Below are 24,390 nucleotides of genomic sequence, written 5' to 3'. Positions count from 1 at the left end.
GAGTCTGATATACTGTATATATAGAGAAGTTAGATGCAGTGATGGTAAATACAAGTGACAGTGTCAGTGATAGTAAATGTTTGGGGGGTTTTTTCAGAGGATTGCTTATAGAGAATCAAGGCCATCTAAACAAGAAATGCAACATGCAATGGTCGGTTAGAGGTTTACATCCTGTGATGTATCTCAGTGCTTCATGATAAACAACATCTAACATCTGCAAAGAGCTAAAGAGGAGCATTCAGATAACGTTAACATGGTCAGTGTGAGGTAGAAATGTGACCTCAATAAGTCCTTTCTTTGTTTATAATGAAAAATATGACTTATTTCTATGAATGAACCTTATAATTTGCATTTGTTCTAATTATGTTAAGTGTGTAATTTAAAATACTTTTTTGCATTAATTAAAATATCAATGCATCTACCACTAGAAGTACAGTGAATTTGCAATTTGTAATTGGAAATGGCACAGCGTTGGTTTTTATAAGAGTAAATGGTGTCAAATTCAACCCGGAGATGATCAAACATCAGAACATTGACTTTGTATGATATTAGATGCACCATGGTCCTTTTTGACCTAATTTTCATATAAATTGACAAAAGTATTAGGCATAATACAGAGCCTTGAGGGACACCTGTTGTGACATTCAGATAAATAGAATAGAATAGAATAGAATAGAATAGAATAGAATAGAATAGAATAGAATAGAATAGAATAATTATTTATTTTCCCAAGTGAAGAAATCACAATAGTAAGTTAAAGTAAGTGGGGGAATATAGCATTGCATATCTATATATTGCATATTTACACAAAAATAAAAGTAAGAAACAGTGTAAGGAAATAAAAACTGCACAGTCATTACAAATAACCTACCATCTAATCACTTCTTCTCACCTGTAGATAAGCTGCTGCTTCAACATAGTGCAGTACAGACCAAAAGTTTGGACACACTTTCTAATTTAATTCAACTAGACAGTGTGTCCAAACTTTTGGTCTGTACTGTATATCATAGAAGATGGCTGATGTCACCCCACATTTATTTACTATATAATATATAAAAAGTTTATTAAAGTGACTGTGTTAAATAAACGTACAATCCAATAACTCTGCTGTCAATAGGGATTTAAGTCAGGAGAAGATGGGGGACAGGTCATTCTTTTCTTCAGTCAATAATTCAATACTGCTATTTATTTATTTATTTATTTATTTATTTATTTATTTATTTATTTATTTATTTATTTATTTATTTATTTATTTTCAATCATGCATTATTTATGTTTGTCATAAGACTACATAATAATAATAATAATAATAATAATAATAATAATAATAATAATAATAATAATAATAATAATAATAATAATAATAATAATAATAATAATAATAATAATAATAATAATAATAATAATAATAATAATAATGGTTTTAAAAGGTTTCTTTAGCCATTAACCAAACCATTTTGTGGGTCAACTTTCAAGTTGTAATGACTATAGACTAGACATGAAAAAAATAAAGACAAAAAAAAAAAGCGCCCTCCCGGTCTGTCCCATTTCTGTCTGTCGGCGGAGCCACGTACGCCAGCACGCTCACGTTCCGTTCCGTCCCCCTACCGGCCCGCGTCCTGTCCCCGCCCCCTTTCTCCTCCTCAATTCTTCGCTCCGTACGGGACCGCAATGATTTAGAAGTTCAGGAATCCCACGTGACGTCACCGGGAGGGTGATGTAATGCTTCTGTAAATAGAACGTATTGTCATCGCGCTCCAGTCCAACGTGGTTCCTCTCTGGAGCGCCGCTCGTCCCTCTCTCCACTTGTAGGTAAGCCTGCGTCTACTTTTCATTCACAAAAACTTCTGGAAACCGCGCAACAAGCGGCAGCAGGCGCCGGTCTCGGCTCTCTTCGTGAGCTCTTCGCGGCTCGGGACGGCTTCCTATATCGTCTAAATTTATCCGTTCATTTATGAAAACCAGTTGGAGAAGTTACCGGCGGCGGGACATTTTGTAAGGTTAGGTGTCCTGGTGAAGTCTCATCAGCAAGCGGGACTGGCTTGAGCGCTCCGTGTCTATTTAGGGGGGTGTGACAGCACTCTCCATACAGCTGTGCCGGCCGGCCGGGCTTGTTTTTCTGAACAGGTTGTTTTTAGTGAGCTGTGGGACAGAACCGGGTCATGGTCCTGTTCTGACACTGGATTTGCCGGCCGGAACCAACTGCTTGAATTTGATCTGAATGAACTGCGAACCTCAGGCTCGGCTCAATTTCAGATTCAATCAAATATGGAAACCTTAAAAGACAGTAAGTTGGTTCATTCTGAACGCATCTGAACAGCGTGTTTAAATTTTTTTAAATCCTCAAAATTACTAAAAGTCATGTGTTTTGTTCCATTTGTTATTATTAAACGGTGGACTATAATGTTTGATTTATCTGTCTTAAATGTTTGGAAAAGTGATTGCCAGTATACTCAGAACTCAAATTAATCCCTCTTAAAGTCGCAACATATTGGCCGTTGTTGTATGTAGGATTTATGCGTGTATGACATCATTCTGCAGTGATGTAATCACTCTGACAGAAGGATTTTGCTGAAAATGTGCTGAGTCTGCTATAGTCTCGTGCAAGTACTGCTTGATGTGACGCTGCGATAAAAGATTGAAGCAAGTTAAATGATCTGAACTTAAAGTGGGGAATTTTTACGCTTCATGTCCCTGAAGGTGTACAGCTCCGTAATCTTTTTTTTTCCTTCAGCTGATCGTGCAAACTGCCCATTTTCTATCTGTTATCGGGACCTGGTGAACTTATTTGCCGTATTTTGTAACTCGTGTTTACTCACAGACATCCACGCACCTATGAAGTCACCTCTGCTTGCCTTAGGTTGGAAAATGGGAGCTGAGGCAAGTTCAAACCTGTCAGGAGTGTAGGCCCTGAAGTGTGGCCCTCCCTCACCCTTCCTTATTCTATCTGCCTCTTTTCCCACCCATAGTCACTGCCCCTTGCCCTTTCCATTCCTCTCTCCATCACCCTTGCGTTGCTCTTCCCCCCACACCCTCATCCACCCCTTCCTCACTCTTTACACTACTTAAGGAGGCATATTCTGTTGCTTTCGTGTTTTCAAGAGCTCTCACTCTTTCCCCTCAACATCAACACTCAACTCGTCTGGTTACACCTGATGCCGGAGACTTCAGTTTTTCTTCCTCTGCTGTCAGACGGAAAGAGAAGGACTAGCAGAAACTTATAGCGCCCTCCGATAGAGGTGATCTTCTCTGCCCCGCGTTTGTGTTGATGCTTTCGTCCTGTGAGGGCTTGATGCAAGCCCCGGTGTGCCTCCGTGCTTTCAGCGCTCGTATTGTGAGCTGTGCACCCGTTGAAAGCATAATCGGAGGCACTACACTCAGCAACATCTCTGCACTGTAACCATGAAAAGTCTTACGGCTCAGAAAGCTGTAGGACTTCAATATCCAGCGTGCGGCGCTTATGGCCAGGTGCAGATCCCTTCGAGTGCTTTGAAGGTTTTTCCTCCTTTTGTTAAGGTAGAAATCCGTTCAGTCTTTTATTTCCACTATTTCTTTTTTTTTTTTACATTCTAAAACGTTTGGGGTGCACACATACGACCTCTTTTCGCTCACAATTGGAGCCTCGTTTACATTTCCAACAACTCTGAGCTGCTTCGCCGTGGCAGCGTACCCACAGTATGATGCTGCCACCGCCATAGTCCATAACAGGGATGGTGTTTTCAGGGTGATCTAGAGTGTTAGTTTTCCTCCACACAGAGTGTTTTCCATAAAAACCAAAACGTTTAATTAGTTTCAAAAGTTCTATTTTGCGGCAAAAAAACAAACAAAAAAAAACAGTATGATTTTTTTACTACTTTACAATAACACACTACTTTGTGTAATCTTTTCTTCTTATCATAGACTAATAGCATCAAGCTTCCCCACAGTGTGATGCTGCCACCACCGTGCTTTACTGGGTGTCTTTAGGGTTTTATGCAGCGTTCCCTCTCATATAACTTTTTCTTTTACTTGAAATTGATGCAACACTTTATGTCATTTTCTCATAAATTCCTAAGCTGGTAGACTGACGTCTTCTCATTGCATGACGCCGCCACCTTTATGTGTCACGGTTTGTTGTTTTTTTTACAAAAAAAAAACAAAACAAAAAAACCAAACAACAGATCCATCATCTGCAGAAATACACAACACATACGTTCCACACTCCAGTAAATAATGTTTTACCTCTATTGTGTTACTTTTCTCTTCAGACGATTCTTCCTGCAGTGTAATTATCGGTCCTGTGAGGCACGACTAATGTTCCCCTTCTCGGTGGCAAGGCTCCACATTGACACATTGTTCTTGATTCTTCTGTCTGTGTAGGCTTGTGGATGACATGAATGACAAACAGGACAGGCCTTATGTGTGCGGCGCCCCCGGCTGCTCTCAGGTCAGTAGGACGCAGCACGACTTGCATTCTAGCAAAGACGAGTTTGACGATTTATGTCTTTTTGTTCTTATGGAAATTAATCACGCAGCTACGTGACCTATTAAGGATAATAAAAAAACAAACAATAAAACAGCTTCTAAAAATAGCATCCGGAGATGTGACATCATCCTTTTCTCATCAAAGGAGTCATATTTTCTTAAATACCGATAAGATTAAGAGCATTGTGACCATTTGCGATAAGAGAGATAAGCTGATGTGCTTCAGCAATTTATGCCTCGACTCTTTTGCTTCCTCTTTCCGGTGGACTGCAGCGCTTCCAGCTAGAGGAGCACCTGCTCATTCACAGACACAAGCATGAGATGACCCTGAAGTTCCCCCCAATAAAGACGGACATAAGTTTTTCAGGTGAGGTCAGATCGTCCACCTCCCTGAGGTGACCGCATCTTGCATGCCGTTCTATTCTCTCCTCCCGGTTCGACATGGGAGGAGGAACACTTGTCATCAAAGCTGTTACAAAATCAGCTTTTATGTCTGTTTTTACCAGCTGCACATTTATGAGATAGCCTGCTTTTATAAACTGAGAGGTGGATGAAAAAAAAAAAAAAAAAAAGATAACGATACGTTACACAATATATGATCTGATAACCCCGGTGCAGGTTTCCTTCCCTCAGGTAGTCCGTGCTGCGAAACAGAGGGGCTCGTGTTGCAGCATGCACAATAAAGCACGCCGGGATAGGTACAACATGGTTTGATTCAGAAACAAAAACAGGAGGATGATTGATGTCTGATTTATTTATTTTTTGTCTCAATTTTAAATTTAAAATAAAAAGCATTTAGATTAGGTTAGATTTTTTTGTAGTGAGTCCAAACATTTTAAAATTGAACATAATGCCCCCTGATAGATAACACTCCTTTTTTTTTTTTTTTTTTTTTTTTTGGCTGTTCAGGAGCTTTTGGACCAATTTCCTCTGATTGGGAACACTAGTTTTGGTCAGTTGGGCATTCGAACAGGCCAATGATCACAAACACACATTAATGGTTTGGAATGGCAACCCCAAATCCCTGATCTCAGCTCGATGGAAAATTTCCAGGCTTTTCTTAAATGAGCTCTATTCCGTCAAAAAGAATGGTTAAATTTAAAACCATAATTACCCCAGGACTTTGTTATTGGCCAGACTATGTGTGTGGTCTGTCTGGCCCTTTATGATTTCATTTCTAGGGTAAATTTTTATTTATATTGATCCTGTGTGCAGAATGTAGAACCTTGTGTGAACTAGACAGCATTCACAACAACAGATGTAAACTTGTGCATTCAATTGTTTTTGTTTTTTTACTTATGGAAATTGTGTGGATTGATTTTCTATTCTGAAAACATAAATAAATAAATAAATAAATAAATAAATAAATAAATAAATAATAGTACAATAATAGCATGTAATTTTGTGGAACAACAGGCCTCACAGTTACAGAACATTCTGTTTTACACTGAAGGCGAATGTGAAACTACTGTTTTCTTTGATCCTCATGCGTTTTTGCACACAATATTCTAACGATCGAACACGATGAACCAATTAGCAGATATAATGGTTGAAGTAAGCCCAGCAGCAAGCAAAATGCTACATCCGCCTTGAGGTATTAAAAATATTTTTCCTCCATCCAGTGAAAAATTTAGACTGCCTCCGTGAGCCTCAGCATCTTTTTAAGTCATTTTAAACATGTCTAATGATCTTTAGGATAGTTGCATGAAAAAGTAGTATTTTAGTTCAAATGTTTTAGCCACCGTTGACACTATTCACCATAGTCATTTAAGGAGTCACCTAGGTAACGCATTTACATAAAACCTGTAAAATCTAAATCACTTTGGAGCTGTTTTTATTGGATCATGACCTCTTCATTTTCCATTTCTGTTTGCTATTTCGTTATGGAGCCACCCTGTGGTTTTTATTGTCTTGTGATGGTCTAAACAGGGTCAGTGTTGTTGCTATAAAATAATAAAAACGTAGGTATTCATCAGCACAGCAGATCTTTTTTATGCATTTGGCGCGACAAATTCATGGTCGTGTCCGTGCCAGATCCCTAAAAAAATGCCAAAAAGGTGAGCAACTTTGTGATTACTAATTAAGTGACCCAGTGAGCCAACAATATCCAATCTATGTAGCCAAAATGCTGTCGCACGGTGAGATGTATTAACATAGGATCAGCTGTCTCTCTGGATGTAAACATTAGAGTGGGATCTAACCTCCACAGATCCTCCCCCCCCTGTGGGACCGTCGCCCCGGGTCCTGTGTCCTGCAGTCTGTCTCGCCTCCTGCAGGAAATCTGGTGTCAAAACAATGAGCCCGGCTGACCCCTGACCCCTGCATGTTTAGACGGCTCAGAGAGACAGACTGATATTATCAGGGAGTCAGGCTGGGAGCTCGGCTTGTCTCTCTCCTCCTTGCATTACAGCCTGGATGACAGTTGGTTTTAGAACACGCATCGGCTCGAACGGCGGAGGCTACCGCGAGAAGTTGGGCAGTGGGGGATGAATTTATGTTAAAAAAAATTGAAATCCGTCTCTCTTTTTTTTTTTTTTTTTTTTTTTTTAAACATCTGATTGCGTGTGATGTTTTCAGACCAGACTCCGACCCCAACGCGATTTCTGCAGAACTGTGAAGAGGTTGGCCTGTTCAAGGAGATCGAGGAGGAGTTTCTCCAAGCCCAGGAAGAGGAGAATAACAAACAGGTAAGTAAACAAAGGATTAGCTTCTTCTTACTCTTTGAAAACCAGAGTCCAATCAGCATGCGAGACAGTGCAGACCTGTGCAAGTTTGCTTGTGGAGTCTGTAACGGTGTGTGCCTTGAGCGGCTGTTTGTTTGGGAGGGGTGATAAAGGGAGTCAGACCCAATTAGTCGACTGCAGATATCCGACCTGCTGCAGGAAAGACAAACCAGGAGATCACATTCTACCCTCTAAATTAAACAGCCGGCCCTCAAACGCAAAGGCGCACACCTTGACGCTGGCTCTGAGTTCCAAAAAGATCCAAACCGGTTTGTTGCTTCTGCTTCGTCCTCTTCAGACGCTGTCTCATAATGGGCCGTCTTGTATGAATCAGCAACATCTAAAGCCCCAGCTTCAGCTTCAGCACCCTCCCCAACCGCCGCTCAATCACCCCCAGGCCCCGCTGCATCATCCCCAGGGCCATGGCCCAATGATGGCACCGAGCTGCAGCCTGGCTGCCCAGCAAGCTCTGTCCTGCTCCTCTGGCGCCTCTCAATCTGGATCAGTGATCACCCAGGCTCCCTCCACCTTAACACATTCAGGGTGAGTATAGCTTTACTTTGCTTTATATATAGACACACAGACACTTGTGTTCCAAATGACATATCCGTATCATGTTTATTTGCAGCGTCTCGCCAAGGTTTTCATGATCATTGAACGTTTTCACATTATGTCACCTTCCAACCACAAACTTGAATTTATGCTATTGGGGCTAAATGTAGTAAATCAGCACAATGTAATGATGAGTCAGACTTTAGCAAGGGCTAAAGCCCATTGCGACAAAATAGTGCCGGGTTTTGGGGATCCCCACCCAAAAAGAAAATGTACTCTTGTTGTTGTGTATGTTTTACAAACATTCCACTTCACGTTAAACACATGGTCTCATTCTGCATGTGGTGTTTAGATTTGTATTAATTTAAACAGCACTCAAATATTTGAAAATTATAGTTATAACACAATTTTTTGGAACCAACACGGGGCCAGACCATCCACCAATTTGTACCTGCCAATGGGTTGACCTGCCTAACAACGTTATTTAATTTGCATGAGTAAAAGGTTTTTTTATTTTTATTTTTATTTTTTTAGGAAAGGGTTCTAAAACTGACTCCAGCCCAGGGCTCCTTATTCTTCTAATTCCGGCCAAGGATGTAAGGCATAACTGTAAAGTAAAAGAAGATAATACGTGGTTTCATAAAATCTGACTAGCATTCAGTGCCTGCATACTCCAATCCCCCGACATAAAATCAAGTCCAGCCATTTTGTCTCAAAGGTCACCTAATTAGTAAATAGAATCCCCTACTGTTAATTAAACTCAATATGAACTACAAATATTAAAATCTTGTCTTTATTAAACAATAATATTAAGAAGGCCATTGAAAGGATTTCCTGATAAGTCCTGTTTAAATTTTGGATTTAGCCATGCAGGATCTACAGCTAACATGTGAATGAAGATGCTCAGGTGAGACCAGAACTAAACTTTCTGGCGTACATGCAAAAAATCTATTGTGGGAAACTAACTTTGTACCCCAATACTCTAAGCCCTTTAATGAAAAAATGGCTGTGACAGTGTCATGTTATGGAAAGGAAATGAGTCAAAGTGGACAGAAAGACAGAGACAGGGACAAATACAAAAACCCAGTGAAATCAGTTTGCGTTTAGAATGTGACAAAATTTGAAAAACCTATGATGCAAGCAAACTTTGCAAGGCATTGTACTTTACTGTCTGCAATAGCACAGCGCACAACATACACGCATTTTTTTTCTTCCGTTCCTGCTTTTGACATATTGTAACTCATTCTGTCGGGCAGCGACCGGCATTTTCCTCTGCATAATTCATTACCTCATTAATGAAGTGAGAGCAAGGAAGAAAAAGATCAAACATTCATTCCGAGGGAACAAAGTGCAGATGGAGAACCGCTGCATAACGCCCACTCAGTCCTGTTGACTCTACCCGCCCCAGTGCCCGACTAACCGCCTCTATTGTGTCTGTAAAAACTCTGAATCAGACTGGAGTCTCTCAGCGCCTGGGCAGCTTCCTTGGCTCCCTGGTTATCACCCAGTACAACTGACAGATTAGAGGAGGTTCCTGTCTTTCATCCGACCAGCTCCCAACAGCTGCTCCCACTCTGCCAGACAGTTTGGCTCTAGATTTGTTAACCCGGGAGAAACTCAATCTTTTGGGATTTCTGAGAACATCTATATTATAGATGGAAAGGTAAATTTATAAGAACAACGGAACGGAGAGAAAAAACATACCGGTTCTATCCGAAGAAAACCCTACCCAAACGTCCAGCGCCCAAGTCATGATAAATTAGTTAAACTTTAAAGTTAAATTTTTTAAAATATTTGATCAGATTACAACCACAAATTTGAATGGTTGAATGGTTGAACTATTGAACTTCTGCTTGAAATACTGTATGCGCAGCATAAACCTGTGGATTTCAGGTAGTTTTTCCGCATTATTTAAGAGTATTTTTTTATTTCCTTTAGTTGGCGAATTTGCGATATGTTACCAATCAATCAATGAATCAATCAATCAGTCTGTACTTCCGCAACTAACGTCTAAATATGATGTGTACTGCATAATATGAGACAATTCAGCTCCACGTGACGCACAGTAAAGTTACCAAGATACGAAGATGCAATTCAAAACCGTACAATACTCCACTATATTGTATACCATATTGCAATGCTCTAAAATATCATGTGATAAAATATGAAACAATCATGAGATACAAAGCCATACCGTAATATATCATGACACAATGCCATACAATACAATAAGACATTTGATTCTAGCACACAGTGGACCTCCGCTTATTTGTGGTTCAGTATTCGCAGATGCACCTTTTTGTGTATTTTTTCAGTGGAACGTAACTTCAAATGACAAATCAAGCGGAGATACCTTGGTGCAATGCTACTTGACATGTGCTTGGCTGCTGTTTGTAAACCAGTCAATCCAGGAGCAGGATTTAGTTTTCTTGACGGTGACTGGCTGCTACCCAAAGAGCGGAGATAAGGACGACTGTTGTGAGCTTGTGCGGTGGTGCTAAGACAGTTTCCGCTGTGCATATTAATAAATATCAAAGGTGTTTTTGATGTTTGAACTGTCAAAATAGGCTCTTACAAGCATTTTTAGAGGGACTGTCAACTATTTGCGGATTTTAACTAATCAGAGGGGCTTGTGATCCCTAACGGCCACAAATACCAGGGACCCTCTGTGTATGAAGGTATATTTTGCTGTCTCTTTGCTACTTTAGGCTTACTCCTGTCCAAATAGCTGACACACAACAAAAGATCAGCAAATGAATAAACTTTTAAAGCAAACCTGTCCCCACCAGTACAAGGGATTTTATCATTTGGATTTGTGAGATATATTTTTCCATCACAAAAACACAGAGGCTAAATGAAAAGTGCTTTAAGCATGCATGCTGATCAGCAGTCTTACCTTATAATCTCAATAATCTTGTAGGTCCTTACAAAAACAGTGGTACTATCTCTAGAAGATAAAGCAGTGGTCTCTGAACTTATTTAGGCCAAGCAGTTAGAATCCAAAGAGTTTTGAAAAAATGCAAACATTTTGGTCTTTACATTCTATAATTACTTTTGAAAACCTAAAATGAGGTTATTATTATAATTCTATTTTATTTCTTTTAAAACATGCTTAAAAAAAGATATGTTGTTCCTAAATTGGGATAAGGAATAAAAGAGAAGCGAACTGACATCATACTTGCAGGGTGACACAGGACATTGTTTGTCTTTCATCCCAAATGTCCATTTGACATTTAGATCTTCCTATCTGCTGACCTATATATCTGACTGGATCACGTGAGGAACATAAACAAAACATCTGCTACATCTCTGCCGATGATTAGCTGAGTCAGCAAAATAAGCTGCAAACATCTGTTGTGGCTCAGGCAGGCCATGACAGGACAGTGTGGAGGGAGAGCTGACAGTCAGTCACGACGCAGTAAATCAGTGCCACGCAATCCAGACGTTGTGCTAGTCAGTGAAACCAATTAAGTGTTACCGAATGTTGTCCGTACTATAATTCTGACTGTTTCCAGTTATGTTTACGACCTGTTACCATGGCAAACGGGTTTTTGAGTGTCTGACACGAGGCCATGTAAAGCTTGCTTTGGTTCGCCTGCACTTGCCTGTATGTTAAAGGAGACGTGAATTCCCAGATTCAATGATGACATCCTAGCTGATGACATCAGAGCAGCCATGGAGAGCCACGCTATCCGACTGGCCTTCAGCCAGAACGGTTAGGTCAGCAGCACATGACACCCAACGTTCTGCATCCCTGCTGTGATCCCCAAGCCTCCATGCTCTCTTTCACTCTCCCACTTCTTTCAGTATACCATATTTTCTTCTAGTGTGTTTCTCCTTGCTTTCCCATTTTGAATTCTTATTATTCAATTTGTTGCTTCACAGTGTCACATCGCAGTATGTTGAAGGACATTTATCTCTTGGCTGCTTGAAAGTTATTTTCCTATGTTATTATTTTGTCTTCATTAGTAACAGAATGGCATAGTCTATATCTGCCTTGTATTATTTCTATTTGTCCAAAAGGTTTTCTGGGAATAAAAAGAAGTAGTAAAAATGATCTAAAACAAACTTTTGTTTATGTTTTGCTCTAAGAAAATTGGAATAGAATAGAATATTTTGTCTTGCAAAAAAAATAGGCCAGCTGGTGCATATCAGAATTAAATTACATTGCATTGACTCACCACTGGAACCTGTAAAAATAAAATCTCAAAGGTAGGAAATATAAAAGATATACACCCCAAAGATATCCACACAGACACAATCTTTGCTATGCGAAAAATATTTTAAAGGAAGAATAAATGCAAAATGTAACTTAACTGAACAGATTCTTTACACCAATATTGAATGAACATATTATTTCCCTTAATGTCTGTCATGGTGGTAGTGTGTTTATTCTCTATTCAGCAGTTGAAATTCCTAAGTTTCAAGCTAAAAAAACCCCCCAAAAACAAACAAACAAACAGAAAGCTTCCTAAAGTTAAAATTCAGACTCCAAAAGTTCAGGGCAACAACTGATCAAACACAGAAATAGGGATATGCTTTGAAAATAACCTTTTAAAACAATTTATGAAAATTTTATAGGTTTATTTGAAATAAGAGAGGTTTCAAAAAGGGGTTAGTTTGTGTTTTCTTTATTACACTGTTTGCTCAGTGTACATTTCCTATTTGTCTTTTTTTTTATCTTTGCAAATATGGTATTTTTGCAGTATTTTTTAAATGCTTAGAAATAAAGATGAACTTTCCAAAAATATGGAAAAAATGCTCAAGATCAAGATCTAATAACTTTGCTGCTGTTCTTTCATCCTATAGAATAACCAACAGCGTCATAAAGGCCTTATCCTGTCATGAACATTTGTATAAGTTTTACTAAGCAGGTACCTCCCATGTGAACACGACCATAAATGTTTCAACTTGTGCCTCTTTCTGAACCAGGGTCGATGAAACTTTAGCTGAGCAGAGCTTCCTGGACTGACCTGTTTTCCTTTCTGTGTGATCGACCACAGGCCGGCTCCGGGGGCGCTGTCCTGCCTCCTTCAAATGCGGAACAGACACAGACAACCTCTGCCAGCCTCATTACCTGGCACCCTGCCAGACCCCGCCATGCAAGGGGCATCTGCTCAGCACATGACTGTAAGTATCGGAGGCTTTATTGTCATCCTCACATTCACACAGTTTCGCCTATGCATGATTGATTATTTATAAGTGATGGGGAGACTACTTGTATAAGTAGGTAATGCTCGCAGAATTATGAATATTTGCTGTCGTCGTTGAAATTGTTTGCGTTTGGATGAGTTTGTCGAAAGTGTCGGATATTAAACGGACGTGACAAAGACAGGAGGCGTTTCTGTTTTTTAATAATGAGGTGATATTGTGTTGTTTTCTCATATTTGTGTCAATATTTTTTTCTTCATCAGATAGAAAAGCAGATGTCCTGTGCAATGGGCATGCCAGCTCCTGTTCAAAACCCCTCCTGTTGTTCTCCTCAGGTACCACTGAATGTTTTTGACTGCTACAAAATCATCAGTATTTATGAAAAAAAGATATCAGCTAATACATCTTTATGCACTCTTGTAGAATTAGATTGTAAACTTAACATACAGTATTTTACAGCATACATTCTCTCTTGGTTTAATCATGCAATACAAAAATTACATTATGCAATGTGATACGGTACTGGCAATGCAATACAATACAATGCAACATATATAACAGTGAGATCTGATATATGGAGTTTAAGTATAATCTGATCCAATATGATATGTTGAATCAGAATTAGCATTATTAGCTATGTTTGTGCACACAAACAATGAATTTGACTTTGGTTTCACTTTGCTCTCAACGTACAGACATTTAACTATAAATACATAAAAAATTATGTAACAAGACGCAATATGATATGAAGTTTTGTTTTCCGTGACTGACCACAGACCATTTTGACGCACATTTGTGGGCAGTGCTGTGAATCTCAACGTACCACAAGTCACAGTTTTTGGTACATTCCTCTACGGGTGAAACTCAGATCTTGAAATTACACTCGGTTATTAGAAGACAGAAAAGAAATCGAGTTTGATTATTGCCATAAACATGTCCCCACAGTTCTTGAAGACTGCTACATCTCGCTGCTTTCATAAGATACAAACTGGCATTTGACATGAGTCACTATCCCAAAGCAAATATGAATTTCCCAGAAAGCTGGTGCACTGAATTCATCCAAACCTCATTCCTAAAAATTTTGGGCATTTCTTTAATAATTCCCAAATTTGTTTGGAATAAGATGTCAAAAGTCTCATTGAACTTTGATAGCGAGTTCTTGATATGAGTTTCATACAGTGACGCCAGTTTTCTTAACTTGTCAGTATAGATGAGAACTGCCAAGATTTACTTAGCATTAGCAACACATAAACATTAGCTTTCTGCAAACATGGTCAAAGTCAAAAGTTAGCTATAGGTCACTTATAACATTTGAGCTAATTTCTTTAATTAAAGACATCCGTATGATAAAGGGAACAAAAAGACATTGAGCAACCATGTCTGTAGGTATCACATGTCTGTTACTTAACATTCAGAAGCTGCTGGATATATTTTTTGTAGCTCAATAGTCATCCAGCAGCTCCCATTTTCCCATAGTCACCTGATGTGATAGTTGTCGTGAAGTGTTGTCACTGCAGCTTGCCCCACCACTGGTGGAAAGTTCAGGAAAAAGTTAAGGAATCTCACCTTTCACAGTCACATCTGGCTTTTAATGTCTTTATGCAATCCAGAAAACCCAGAAGGTTGAAGATCCTTAAAATACCTGATAAAAAAAAGAATAATCTGGAGACCCAAGAGCTGTATTCAAAACCAAACCTTTCTGAATCTACAATGTACTGGAACCCATAGCCTTGGCTGTGAACATCCACGATGATTCGGATGTCAAAAGCTGAGCAATACTCATGCAGTGGCTTGAAGTGTTATCAGGCACTATTCATTCCCAGGTGTGAAACGGGACACTGCCTCTTTAAAACCACAGGAGGTGCATTAACATGCCTCTGTTGTACAGTAACAGTGCACCAGCTAAGGTGGAAAAATAAACATTCGACAAGTGGATCAGTGTTTCATGTAAAGTTTTATGTCTTCATTCACTGATCCCACTAGACAGAAATATCAAAGCGGTGTGTCATCTAGGCCAAGAAGACCCATGATGTAATCAGCAGCCCCAGTGTCATGCTGTTTCTATGTAGTAAACAGAGCTGAAATACTCATGCCCCGTCCTGCTACGTGTGTGTGTGTTTGTTTGACTGGCGGCCTGGCTGGCTGGTAAAGTTGGCACGGTCACTTCGGTGACCTCATCCTTGGCAGCGACTAAATGTGCCCTTTTTTTTGTAGCTGAATGGTGAAGAGAGACAGACACAGAGAAAGAGAGAGCGAGCGAGAGGGAGAAAGACTGCCTCTTCTCTTAAAGAAATATTGTGTAACAGCAAGCAGATAGTAATATTGGGAGTTGGGAGGGAGGTGATGTCATGCTCCAAACATGACCTCTCCCTATCTCGCAGAGTGTGGGAGAAAGGTGAGATGGGGTTTAATTTAGCTCGTACAGTCACTTTAGTCAGATGATACACAGGAATAATAAAGTGTGAAGGGATCAAGCTGCAGATGGCACCATTTGTATGAGAACACATTATCCCTCTTATTGGCGTTTGTCAACACTGTCTGAGATCATAAGAAGAAACTCCAATTATGGACAAAATCCAATGGTTGTTTTTGTAAAGACCTTTAGTGTATTTTCAGACACTTCAAAAACATGTTAAAAAATATATACCTGTGTGCCCTTTGGGTTCAGCATGTACCTATGATCACTAATGTCCCCAATCCACGTTCACACTGAACCAAGAGCGTCCTACAGATTTAACGATAACGTACAGATTTAAGGTAAATTTGAAATACCAAATTTTTGTATAGTCGATCAACGTTTGCCAAAATATCAAAATAAATAAATAATTTATTCATCGTTACTATCTATGTTCTTTTGTGGCACATGACAGCAGGTCACTTTGAAGTAAATAAGAAGAATAGGAAGCCCAGTTTAAAAATAAATAATAATTTGCACAAGACGAAAGAACTGTGTCATCAGTATAACTATGGGATTTATAAATGTATTAAGATGCTATGTTAATAATAAAAATTGTGAGATAAATTGGTCCAAGGACAAAACCATGGGGTTGGGAACATACTTTAACCCAGTAGTTTGTTTGTTGTTTTTTCCCCCCCAGCAATATTGATTTTAGGTGAGACATAACTGTGTATAATTAATTACATGAAGTAATTATTAACTCACAGTGCATTTTAAGAAAGCCAACTTTCCTTTTAAAAATAGGAAGTATATATATATATATAATTTATAATTTATTAATTTTTGTGGGGTGACTAAAACTCAGGAAAAAGGTCTGGTCAACAAATGATCAAAATCGTGGCTGAAAGTTTCTAATGAAAATACACATATTCACATTCAGTTTGTTTCAAGTTTAACTAAGCAGCAATTACCATTTTTTGCACATATACACAACTGATGTGGAATGCTAACCAAATGAAGCAATCATACCCTTACTTAGCCTTACCTTTACCATTATTGTGCTATGCTATTCTGACACTCTGTCTGCACCAATGAAGATTCGCTCACCTCACCAGGTCCTGTTTGGCGTGACTGAGAGCATCTTGAAAAAGATTTTTCACAAGCCCGATGGCTTATTCTTTGATTAATTCTCTACCTGTGCTCAGAGACCCAAACAGACGATGGGGCATCATTACGCTCATCAACACCCGGGAATGCTCCCAATCAACAATCCTGTGACATCCATGGGTCACATGATGGAGATGATGTCACAGCGCCACCACGCCACTCCACTACAGCAACAGCAACATCACCATCCTCACCATCTCCACCTCCCTCATCACCATCATCATCACCAACCCAATCAACCGCCACAGCTTGCAGCTCCGCCCCACACCTACCAGCAGCGATGCCATGCCCCACCTCCACAACACCTACGAAGCACTCAGAGCCTCCAACTTCACCAGTCAGGGAACGCAGCACACTCTCATTCTCACCAATCACCACCATCACGCCTGCACCAGAACTCCCCACCTGCACCCCCACTATCCGCCCCACCACAGGTGCAATGCATCACACAAAGTGCAGTTTCTGTTGGTGTTGTATTTGTGCTTTCAAGCAAAGAGATGCTACTTTTCGATGTTTTATTTATTTATTTATTTATTTATTTATTTATTTCAGTTATCACCAGTTGCACAACAGATGCAACCGTCCCACTCTCAGCATGCAGCACAGGCAAGCTGCAGCGGCAGCAGCAGTGGGGGCAGCGGTGGAGGAGGAGGAGGTGGCAGCCGTCGAAGAAGATCGGCTGAGCAGGACCCTGATGAGCGCAGGCAAAAGTTCCTGGAGCGTAATCGGGCTGCAGCAACCCGCTGCCGACAAAAGAGGAAACTGTGGGTGTCGTCACTGGAGAAGAAGGCAGAAGAGCTTACGCACACAAACCTACAGCTGCAGGTGGGCAATGCTTTGCGTTTTGCAAGGCTCTAAGACTGAAAGAATGCAGACTTGAAGAATAAACTTCAAAGCATTCGGTTGGGATTTAATGTGATAGCCAAAGACGAAGTAGTGGGTGAGAATTTGTAACAAATAAAACTCTGAAAGTTCTGAATAATAATAATAATAATAATAATTTTAAAAAAACAGTTTGGCAGGTAAGCATATTTCTGCAAAGCATCACACTTATCAGATCTATCTGCATCCCCAGAACGAGGTGACGTCACTGAGGTCAGAGGTTGGCCAGTTGAAGCAGATCCTGCTCACCCACAAGGACTGTCCTGTCACTGCTCGGCAGAGGGAGGCACAGGGGTACCCCAGTGAGTAAAACCCCATACCCTGCACCTCTGTCTAGACAGCCCAGCAGCTTTCCCAGATCATCATCAATGACTGCTGAGGTTATTGTTGAGGCACATTGTTTCTTTTTAGTGCTAATAGACGAATACCACATGGCTGCATGTTGTTTCGCTATAATAAAGCACTCTTCTGTTCATTCAGAGACCTTAAACTGTGTCCCGCTGCACTTTGGAATAAAATCAGCTTCTAACGCCACATTCACCAAATATTAGCGATGCACTTTTGTTCCTCAGGAGAGCCGATCAAACGCTTAGGAAGATCCTTCATCTTTACATTTCAAAGAACCATACATGTCGCACTCCAGGCAGCCTAAAGCGTATGTCCAACATAAACTTTAACTGACTGTCATAACAAAAGATTTGCAAGCGGCTATTATGCAATGATAGCCTATGTTATATTCATATATTTCTATTCTTGTCTTTTTACCTGTATGTACAGTATTCAGTTATGAAAAGAATAAAAAAGAGATGTTTTCATATGACCCGAGCTGTAGTTGGTTTTTTATTTGTCTGTTAAACATACAAAAGCAAAGCTCAATCCGACAGCGGACAACCCGAACATTATCGGTGACTTTGACAGATGTCTCTGTGTCCAGCTGCAGGGGTGAGTCCAGAAGGGAGTCCCACCCCTGCAGACCCTGAGACTCAGCCACACGCCATCCAGCACAACAGCGTTTCCACCTCCTCTACAGCCGGATCCGACATCGGACACGGCCCCCTCTCTGGACTCTAAGCCCCTCTACAGATAATAGCTCTGAACTCAACGAGTGGATTCGTAAATCCACAGGGACTCGAAGCTGTTTTACCGGCATCATCAGCAGACCTTTTTTTAATATCAAGTGCTAAAACAAGTCTTGTTTGCAAAACTATGATGTCAGCTTTGACTCTTGTGTTGATGAGAAAAATATCTGGGGCTGTTTACATGAATCCAACCTGCACTTCCAACTCACGGGTGATTCAAACACAGACAATCTCTGCATGTTTTGCACTAACTTTAATAAAGCAACTCCTAACCGGTATGGTGCCGGCAAAACTATTCATATGTTTATGTAAGTTGGAGAAAGAAAATGTTTTACAAAAAAACATAGTGTCAGAGACTCTAAATAGAGTCTACCTGGGTTCAGTTTAATAAAAAAAATATATATATCATGGGACTTTTTGTAATGGTACATCCCCTCCAAACACACCATTTCCAAAAACATGGTGGTAGCAGCATCATCCCGTGCCAATGTTTTTCTTCTGCAGGAACAACAAAACTGGACAGAGTTGATGGAAATGTGGAGGGAGCATAACAAGCCAAGTCTGAAGGAAAACCTGCCTGAGACTTACCCCACGAGACTTAAAGCCAGAACTGCAGAAAAAGGACCGTTAAATGCAATCTCCCCCCTTCCTCTGTACATTTCTACACTGCTTTGTGTGGTTCTAACTAATAAAATGCAATGAAAGTGTACTGAAATGTGAAAATTTCAAGGAGTATGAGTAAATCTGCAAGGCCCTGTATATTTTTATATGTAACTAACTTTGCAGCTGCTGGTTGCACACCTTATGCCTTTTGTTTTGAAGCAAAAAAAATGATAATGATAATTTCAATGAATAATACAAATGTAGTTGTTTATTAATAAGTAAACCACTTCTTTACAAAATGTTATTTTAAACATTGCAAATGTGTTCCTGTAAATAAAGTCAATCAAACCAGAAATCTGTGTTCCAGAACCATAGAAATGGAAAGAACGATTGTAAACAGGCTTTCTTGCATGATATTTGTTTTTCTTACATAATGAAATCGTCACCTAAGTAACTACAAATTGCTCTTCATGTCTAAATCCCACTCAGATGATTTATGTTTCAACCTACCATTTGGTTTTATGTCATTTTTCATTCATGAAAAAAGTTGGAATGTTTGATTGTCAGGGGGAAAATCTTGCTTGAGGAACTGTGCGGTTCACTCTGCCCCCTAGCGTCCGTTTCGGTGGTTACACCGTCTTGTGACCGAAAGAAATCGAAGCAGTTTTAGTTTTTTTCCAGCCATGCGCTCATAAATATTTCTTAATATATCGTTGCACAAACATTTAAAAGTGGTGTTTTCCCTTTTGTTCAATTGGCATGTCATTCATATTCAAGTATGTGAGTGTTCAAAAACTTTACTTCAAAGTAAGCCAAATATTTCATGTAAAACATTGAAAATGAGTTTAGATTACCTTGAATGACTGACTCTTTGACCTTCTGGTGGTCTTAAAATACTTCTTTGTGCACAGATTTTTGTCTGTTGGGACTCCAAAGGAGGCACTCCACCCTGTTGACTCAAACAAAGACACTAACCATTGCCAAACTTCTCTGACATTAACACTATGAGCCTCACACACAATTCAGATTTTTCTTTAAACCTTTAGATTTATTGTCCCATCTTCTGAAATACAAATGGTAGTCTACATTTAAGCTCTGAGTAACAGATGTTAAAAATATTAATAGTTTTCAGCAGTATCGTCAACATGAATGGACTTTGATGCCTAAAGGTTACAGTATGACATTACATGAAAAATAAAAAAGAGACCGCAGAGTCCAGATATCAAATCTGTCCTCTTCCAATGTGTGTTTCACCTGTCCTGTGTGGGTATATAAATTTACACTTCTTTTGGTTTGCCAAATAAATCAATACACATAGACACAAAGTATATCATACATAATTAAATTGTCCACAAATTACAATTTAGGCATATTGTTGGAGACATTTGCTCCCAGCAACTAGTTTATGAGCAATCTAGAGGTGTACGCACTTGTCCACACAGGAAATCCAGTCTGCATACTGTTTTCCTTGTGCTTTTTTTGTTTTATTTTCTGCATAATATTAAATGACAGTTATTTTTCACAAAGCGTATAAAACATAAAACAAACAGTAGGTGTTTCTCTGCCAACCAGCAGCCCTCATCACATAATGTACAAATATTAGACAATATCATGTCTGTGAACTGGGTATTAGCACCATCGCTGAAATCAGTGGTACAACATCCAATATGTGCACACATCCACTCATAAAAAAATCACATATGTTGAGACATTCTCAGGTGCAAGGAAATGACAGAGGAAAAGGCCTCATTAAGGAAAAAGGAAGTCTGAGAAAATGGACTTCCTCTGCAGTCTGAAATGATCATTATGAGCTCAGCCGTGCAACAGCTGAAGGAAATTGTTCTCAGTAAGTAGAGTCAACCAAGAACAAATGTTCGTGGTCTGGTTTTGCAGGGTGTATACAGTGAAAAACAGTTTTGTTTTGTTTTGTATTTTTTCAAAGAATTCAACTTGGTCAAAATCAAATATTTCTTTCTATACCGTGCATTTCCATGTATTTTTGTTTTAGTCGCAGAATCTCTGCATATTGCCGTCTCTGCGAACACCACAGTTGTCTAAAAACCGGTCACAAGAGAACTCAATCAGGTCTCCTTCCTCCAGGGGAGCAAGCCGCGCTGATCGACTGCTCTGGTAGCTGGTAAAGTCTGTGGAGACGGAGGTCGCTGCCACCGTGGGACGGAACGGTCTCCTCGTGGAGTACATGTGGCGCACATGGACGGCTGACTTCCTCTTCTGCAGCCTCTTTCTGAGGCTCCGCCCAAGCCAGATGCCACTGATGACCAGCAGCAGCAAAGCATTTCCCACCAGTGTCACCACCGTCACCAGCTGGAGGTCAGAGGTTAGAGAAGTACTGCCCTGACGGCTGGCCACCTCGGGGAGGGTGACCAGTCCTGCGCAGTGGTCACGGGGTGCCACATGGCACACAAATCCGCCAACTACTCCTTCCACACAGACCACATAGGTCACTCCCGAGGTGAGTTCGCGAAGGGTCACAGAGCGAGAATCTCTTCCGGCATAGACGTAGCGAGGGAAACGGTCCGGGTTGCCGAACCGGTCAAACAGAATCCGGTAGTGGACTTCGTGTAGGCCTGGTGTTGGTCCTGGTGAGTAGCGCTGATGATCTCTGCTTGTCCAGTAAACGGTGACAGTGCTAGATGTCACCTGATCAACTGAAACATTGGTGATGAAATGTCGGTTGAACACACAAGGGTCTGAGATAACAGGTGGTGCCTTGTCTCGATCTGACCTCAGGAGATCAAACTTTTCTCCTGGCTGGACAGGCTCGCTGGTACTGAGCCATGTGTTTGTTGGATGACTTGGTTTGGACGTGACTAATGGATCAATCTTAGGGATAACATTTGACCTGTGGCTTCCTTTGGTACGTCTACTAGCTGCCTCTGTAGCAGGTCGTGACTCTTTCTTTGTTTTCTTTCCTTTCAGAATAGAAGGTTCTGCTGCTTCCAGACCGCCTTGGTCTCCTTGGATTTCTACCTCTACCTGGCCACCTCTTTTCCTTTTCTCCCCTTCTCTCCTCGTCACTGTCCCACCTCTGTTAAGCTGTGTTAAACCTTCTCTTTCTCCTAATTCTGTTTTATTTCTGTCACCTAGCTCCATCCAATTCTCCTCACCTTTTCCCTCTTGATCTAACTTTGTTCCATCTTTCCCATCCAGTTCCTTACGTAAGCCTCCTCCCCGACTGTCCTCAGGCCCAGATCCACTCTTACAGGAATGGTTCCAGTTCCCGAGGGGATGCAGCTGGGAGCTGTTCACATAGTCCAGATATTTCCCCCTCAGAGTTTCCGGGTAATGGCATTGCACAAATACAGTCAAAAGCTTTCGCTGAGAATGAGCAGCAGTCATCCATCTTTTCAAATCCTCAAGGCGACAGTCGCAGGTCCAATTGTTGCCATGAAGATCGATGTTCTGAAGAACGCTGTTGAAGGCAAAAATCTCACCTGACAGACTAGAGAGAAGGTTGTTCTTCAACCTCAACACCTCTAAGTATGTAAGTCTAGAAAAGGCGGAGGGATCCACGCTGACAAGCCGGTTGTGACTGAAGTCCAGCACCTCAACCCTCTCCAAAGGGTCGAGCCATCCAGCTTTAATTTCCTCCAGCTCATTGCCATCAATCAGAAACTCCCTGAGGCTTGACAGTCCCCTCAGTCCGTCTCTGTCCACGCCAGAAATCCTGTTGTTACTGAGGGAAAGCCTGGACAGCTTCTTCAGGTTTTGGAAGACGTGGTTTCCAATGTGCCGAATTTCATTTTCAGACAGCAACAAAACAGTCAGAGATCTGAGGTGAGAGAAAATCAGAACATTAGTGAGGGCTGACAGCTTATTGTGAGCCAGGTTAAGAAAGCGCAGGTTGGTCAGTTTCAAGAAAGCGTTTCTGTGGATGTGATGCAGTTTGTTGTGCTCCAGGTGAAGGTACTGAAGGTTGGCCAAACTTGTGAAAACAGAGTCCTGCAGAACCTCTAACGAGTTGCCATCCAGGCGCAGTTTAATAAGATTATCCAAGTTCAAGAAGTTCTCCGGTAGGACTTTCTTAATGGCGTTGTCATTCCCATAGAAAGTAGATAGCTTGTTCAAAGATTGTAAACTTCCAGCAGGTAAAGCTGTTAAAAGATTATGCCCCAAGTAAAGCTCCTCTAGCCTGGACAGCTTCTCGAATGCTTTTGGGTGAATGGCTGCTATTTGATTATACTGCAAATTCAGCCTTACGAGCTTACAGTACCGTGCGAAATCTGACGCGGAGATGTTCGTGATGAAGTTGCCCCCAAGGCTTAAGATCAGCGCATCATCTGACACCCGCGCGGCTGCTTTGGGCACAGCGCGCAAGCCGCGGTTAGCGCACACGAGGTGCAGTGCGTGCACGCAGTCGCAGCGCTCGGGACAAAAATCCAACACCGGGGAGGAAGATGAAAACCCACCGAGCGACAGCAGGAAAAGGCATATTCCCACCAAGGAGGAGCCGCTGGTATCCATTTCAAACGTTCGTTGTTCAGGTGTACGCGCCCCGCTCCTCTGTCATGCTGCGGAGCGACCCCTCCATGACTCACGCCGTGATCCGAAAAGCGGCGCACACCTCAGGAGCATTTTGCTCCTCACTCGTCAAAAAAAAAAGAAAAAAAGAAAAAAAGCTGTTCCATTAGTCCAACGTGCTCTGGTGCTGCTCACCTCCCGAATGCATCCTCCATCCCCCCAAGTGGTCATCTGCTGCGAATTACAGAGCACGCGCACACACACACACACGCGCAGACACACACACACACGATGAAGAAGTCCCTCCCCTGCAACTCTGCGACCCCACCGGAGCCAGATGTGCACGCCTCGTCTCTTTACGCACGAGATTCAGCACCCCGCGCGCGTCCCCGAAAGAGCCGAAGACCCTCTGACCGACATTTGAGCGCGCGCGCCCCCGCAACCCACTGAGGGGTGATCCACAGCGGACGCTGGAAGATTTCCTTCATACGGAACCCCAAGGAGAACCCCCCTGAATTTATTTATTTATTTATTTATTTATTTATTTATTTATTTATTTATTTATTTATTTATTTTTAATTCTCCGAACGGATCCCTCTTTTTATAAAAGCTAGAAAAACAATCCTAGCATCAGTTGAGCGTGAGGTGTGTTTTTCTGTCCCCCAGGATACACCCAGCAGAAAGCCCTCAGTGAGAGTCCACTCATTTAGTCTGCATGCGCGCTGTACAGTCACTATCATCTTGAAGTCTGTAATGTGATTTACATTCTCTCATTAAAGCCCTCTGTTTGTTGCGGGGCTGGATGGGGGAACACACCATAGGGAGCACAGATGGTTCGCATTTGTTTTGAAGAATTAAGAAGGGCGTGCTGCTAGACTGCTGGAAAGAC

At 41.1% G+C, this 24,390-nt stretch overlaps 3 protein-coding genes across 10 annotated transcripts in view; 1 reads left to right on the top strand and 2 right to left on the bottom strand.

Moving 5' to 3' along the window:
• Positions 1–10,738, bottom strand: part of LOC122843741 (juxtaposed with another zinc finger protein 1) — a 40,014-nt gene extending 29,276 nt beyond the window's left edge. The window contains exon 1 of the mRNA XM_044138759.1: positions 10,636–10,738. The gene's annotated coding sequence lies outside the window, so the exon portion shown is untranslated. The remainder of the gene's footprint in view (positions 1–10,635) is intronic.
• LOC122843739 (cyclic AMP-responsive element-binding protein 5-like) lies at positions 1,674–19,370 on the top strand. 8 transcript variants are annotated; one of them, XM_044138752.1, is made up of 12 exons: positions 1,843–2,287; positions 2,822–2,880; positions 4,360–4,426; positions 4,738–4,831; positions 7,042–7,151; positions 7,486–7,730; positions 12,743–12,869; positions 13,154–13,225; positions 16,494–16,889; positions 17,008–17,280; positions 17,531–17,639; positions 18,272–19,370. In XM_044138752.1, exons 3-12 carry the CDS (start codon positions 4,373–4,375, stop codon positions 18,406–18,408), a joined length of 1,617 nt encoding a protein of 538 aa, XP_043994687.1. In that variant the 5' UTR covers positions 1,843–2,287; positions 2,822–2,880; positions 4,360–4,372; the 3' UTR covers positions 18,409–19,370. The 8 variants fall into 8 exon arrangements, 7 of the variants coding, with proteins under 7 accessions (XP_043994689.1, XP_043994686.1, XP_043994692.1 ...); XM_044138754.1 differs by lacking the exons at positions 1,843–2,287; positions 2,822–2,880 and adding an exon at positions 1,674–1,808; XM_044138751.1 differs by lacking the exons at positions 1,843–2,287; positions 2,822–2,880 and adding an exon at positions 1,683–1,812.
• A 31-nt stretch (positions 19,371–19,401) lies between these two features.
• On the bottom strand, positions 19,402–23,763 carry tril (TLR4 interactor with leucine-rich repeats). Its single transcript, XM_044138749.1, has one exon. It carries the CDS (start codon positions 23,502–23,504, stop codon positions 21,024–21,026), a length of 2,481 nt encoding a protein of 826 aa, XP_043994684.1. The 5' UTR covers positions 23,505–23,763; the 3' UTR covers positions 19,402–21,023.
• Positions 23,764–24,390: the final 627 nt, after the last annotated feature.

This window comes from Gambusia affinis, linkage group LG14 (assembly GCF_019740435.1).
Source record: "Gambusia affinis linkage group LG14, SWU_Gaff_1.0, whole genome shotgun sequence".
NCBI lineage: Eukaryota > Metazoa > Chordata > Actinopteri > Cyprinodontiformes > Poeciliidae > Gambusia > Gambusia affinis.
Note: the sequence above shows the minus strand (reverse complement) of the source record. Positions and strands in the feature narration are given on the sequence as shown.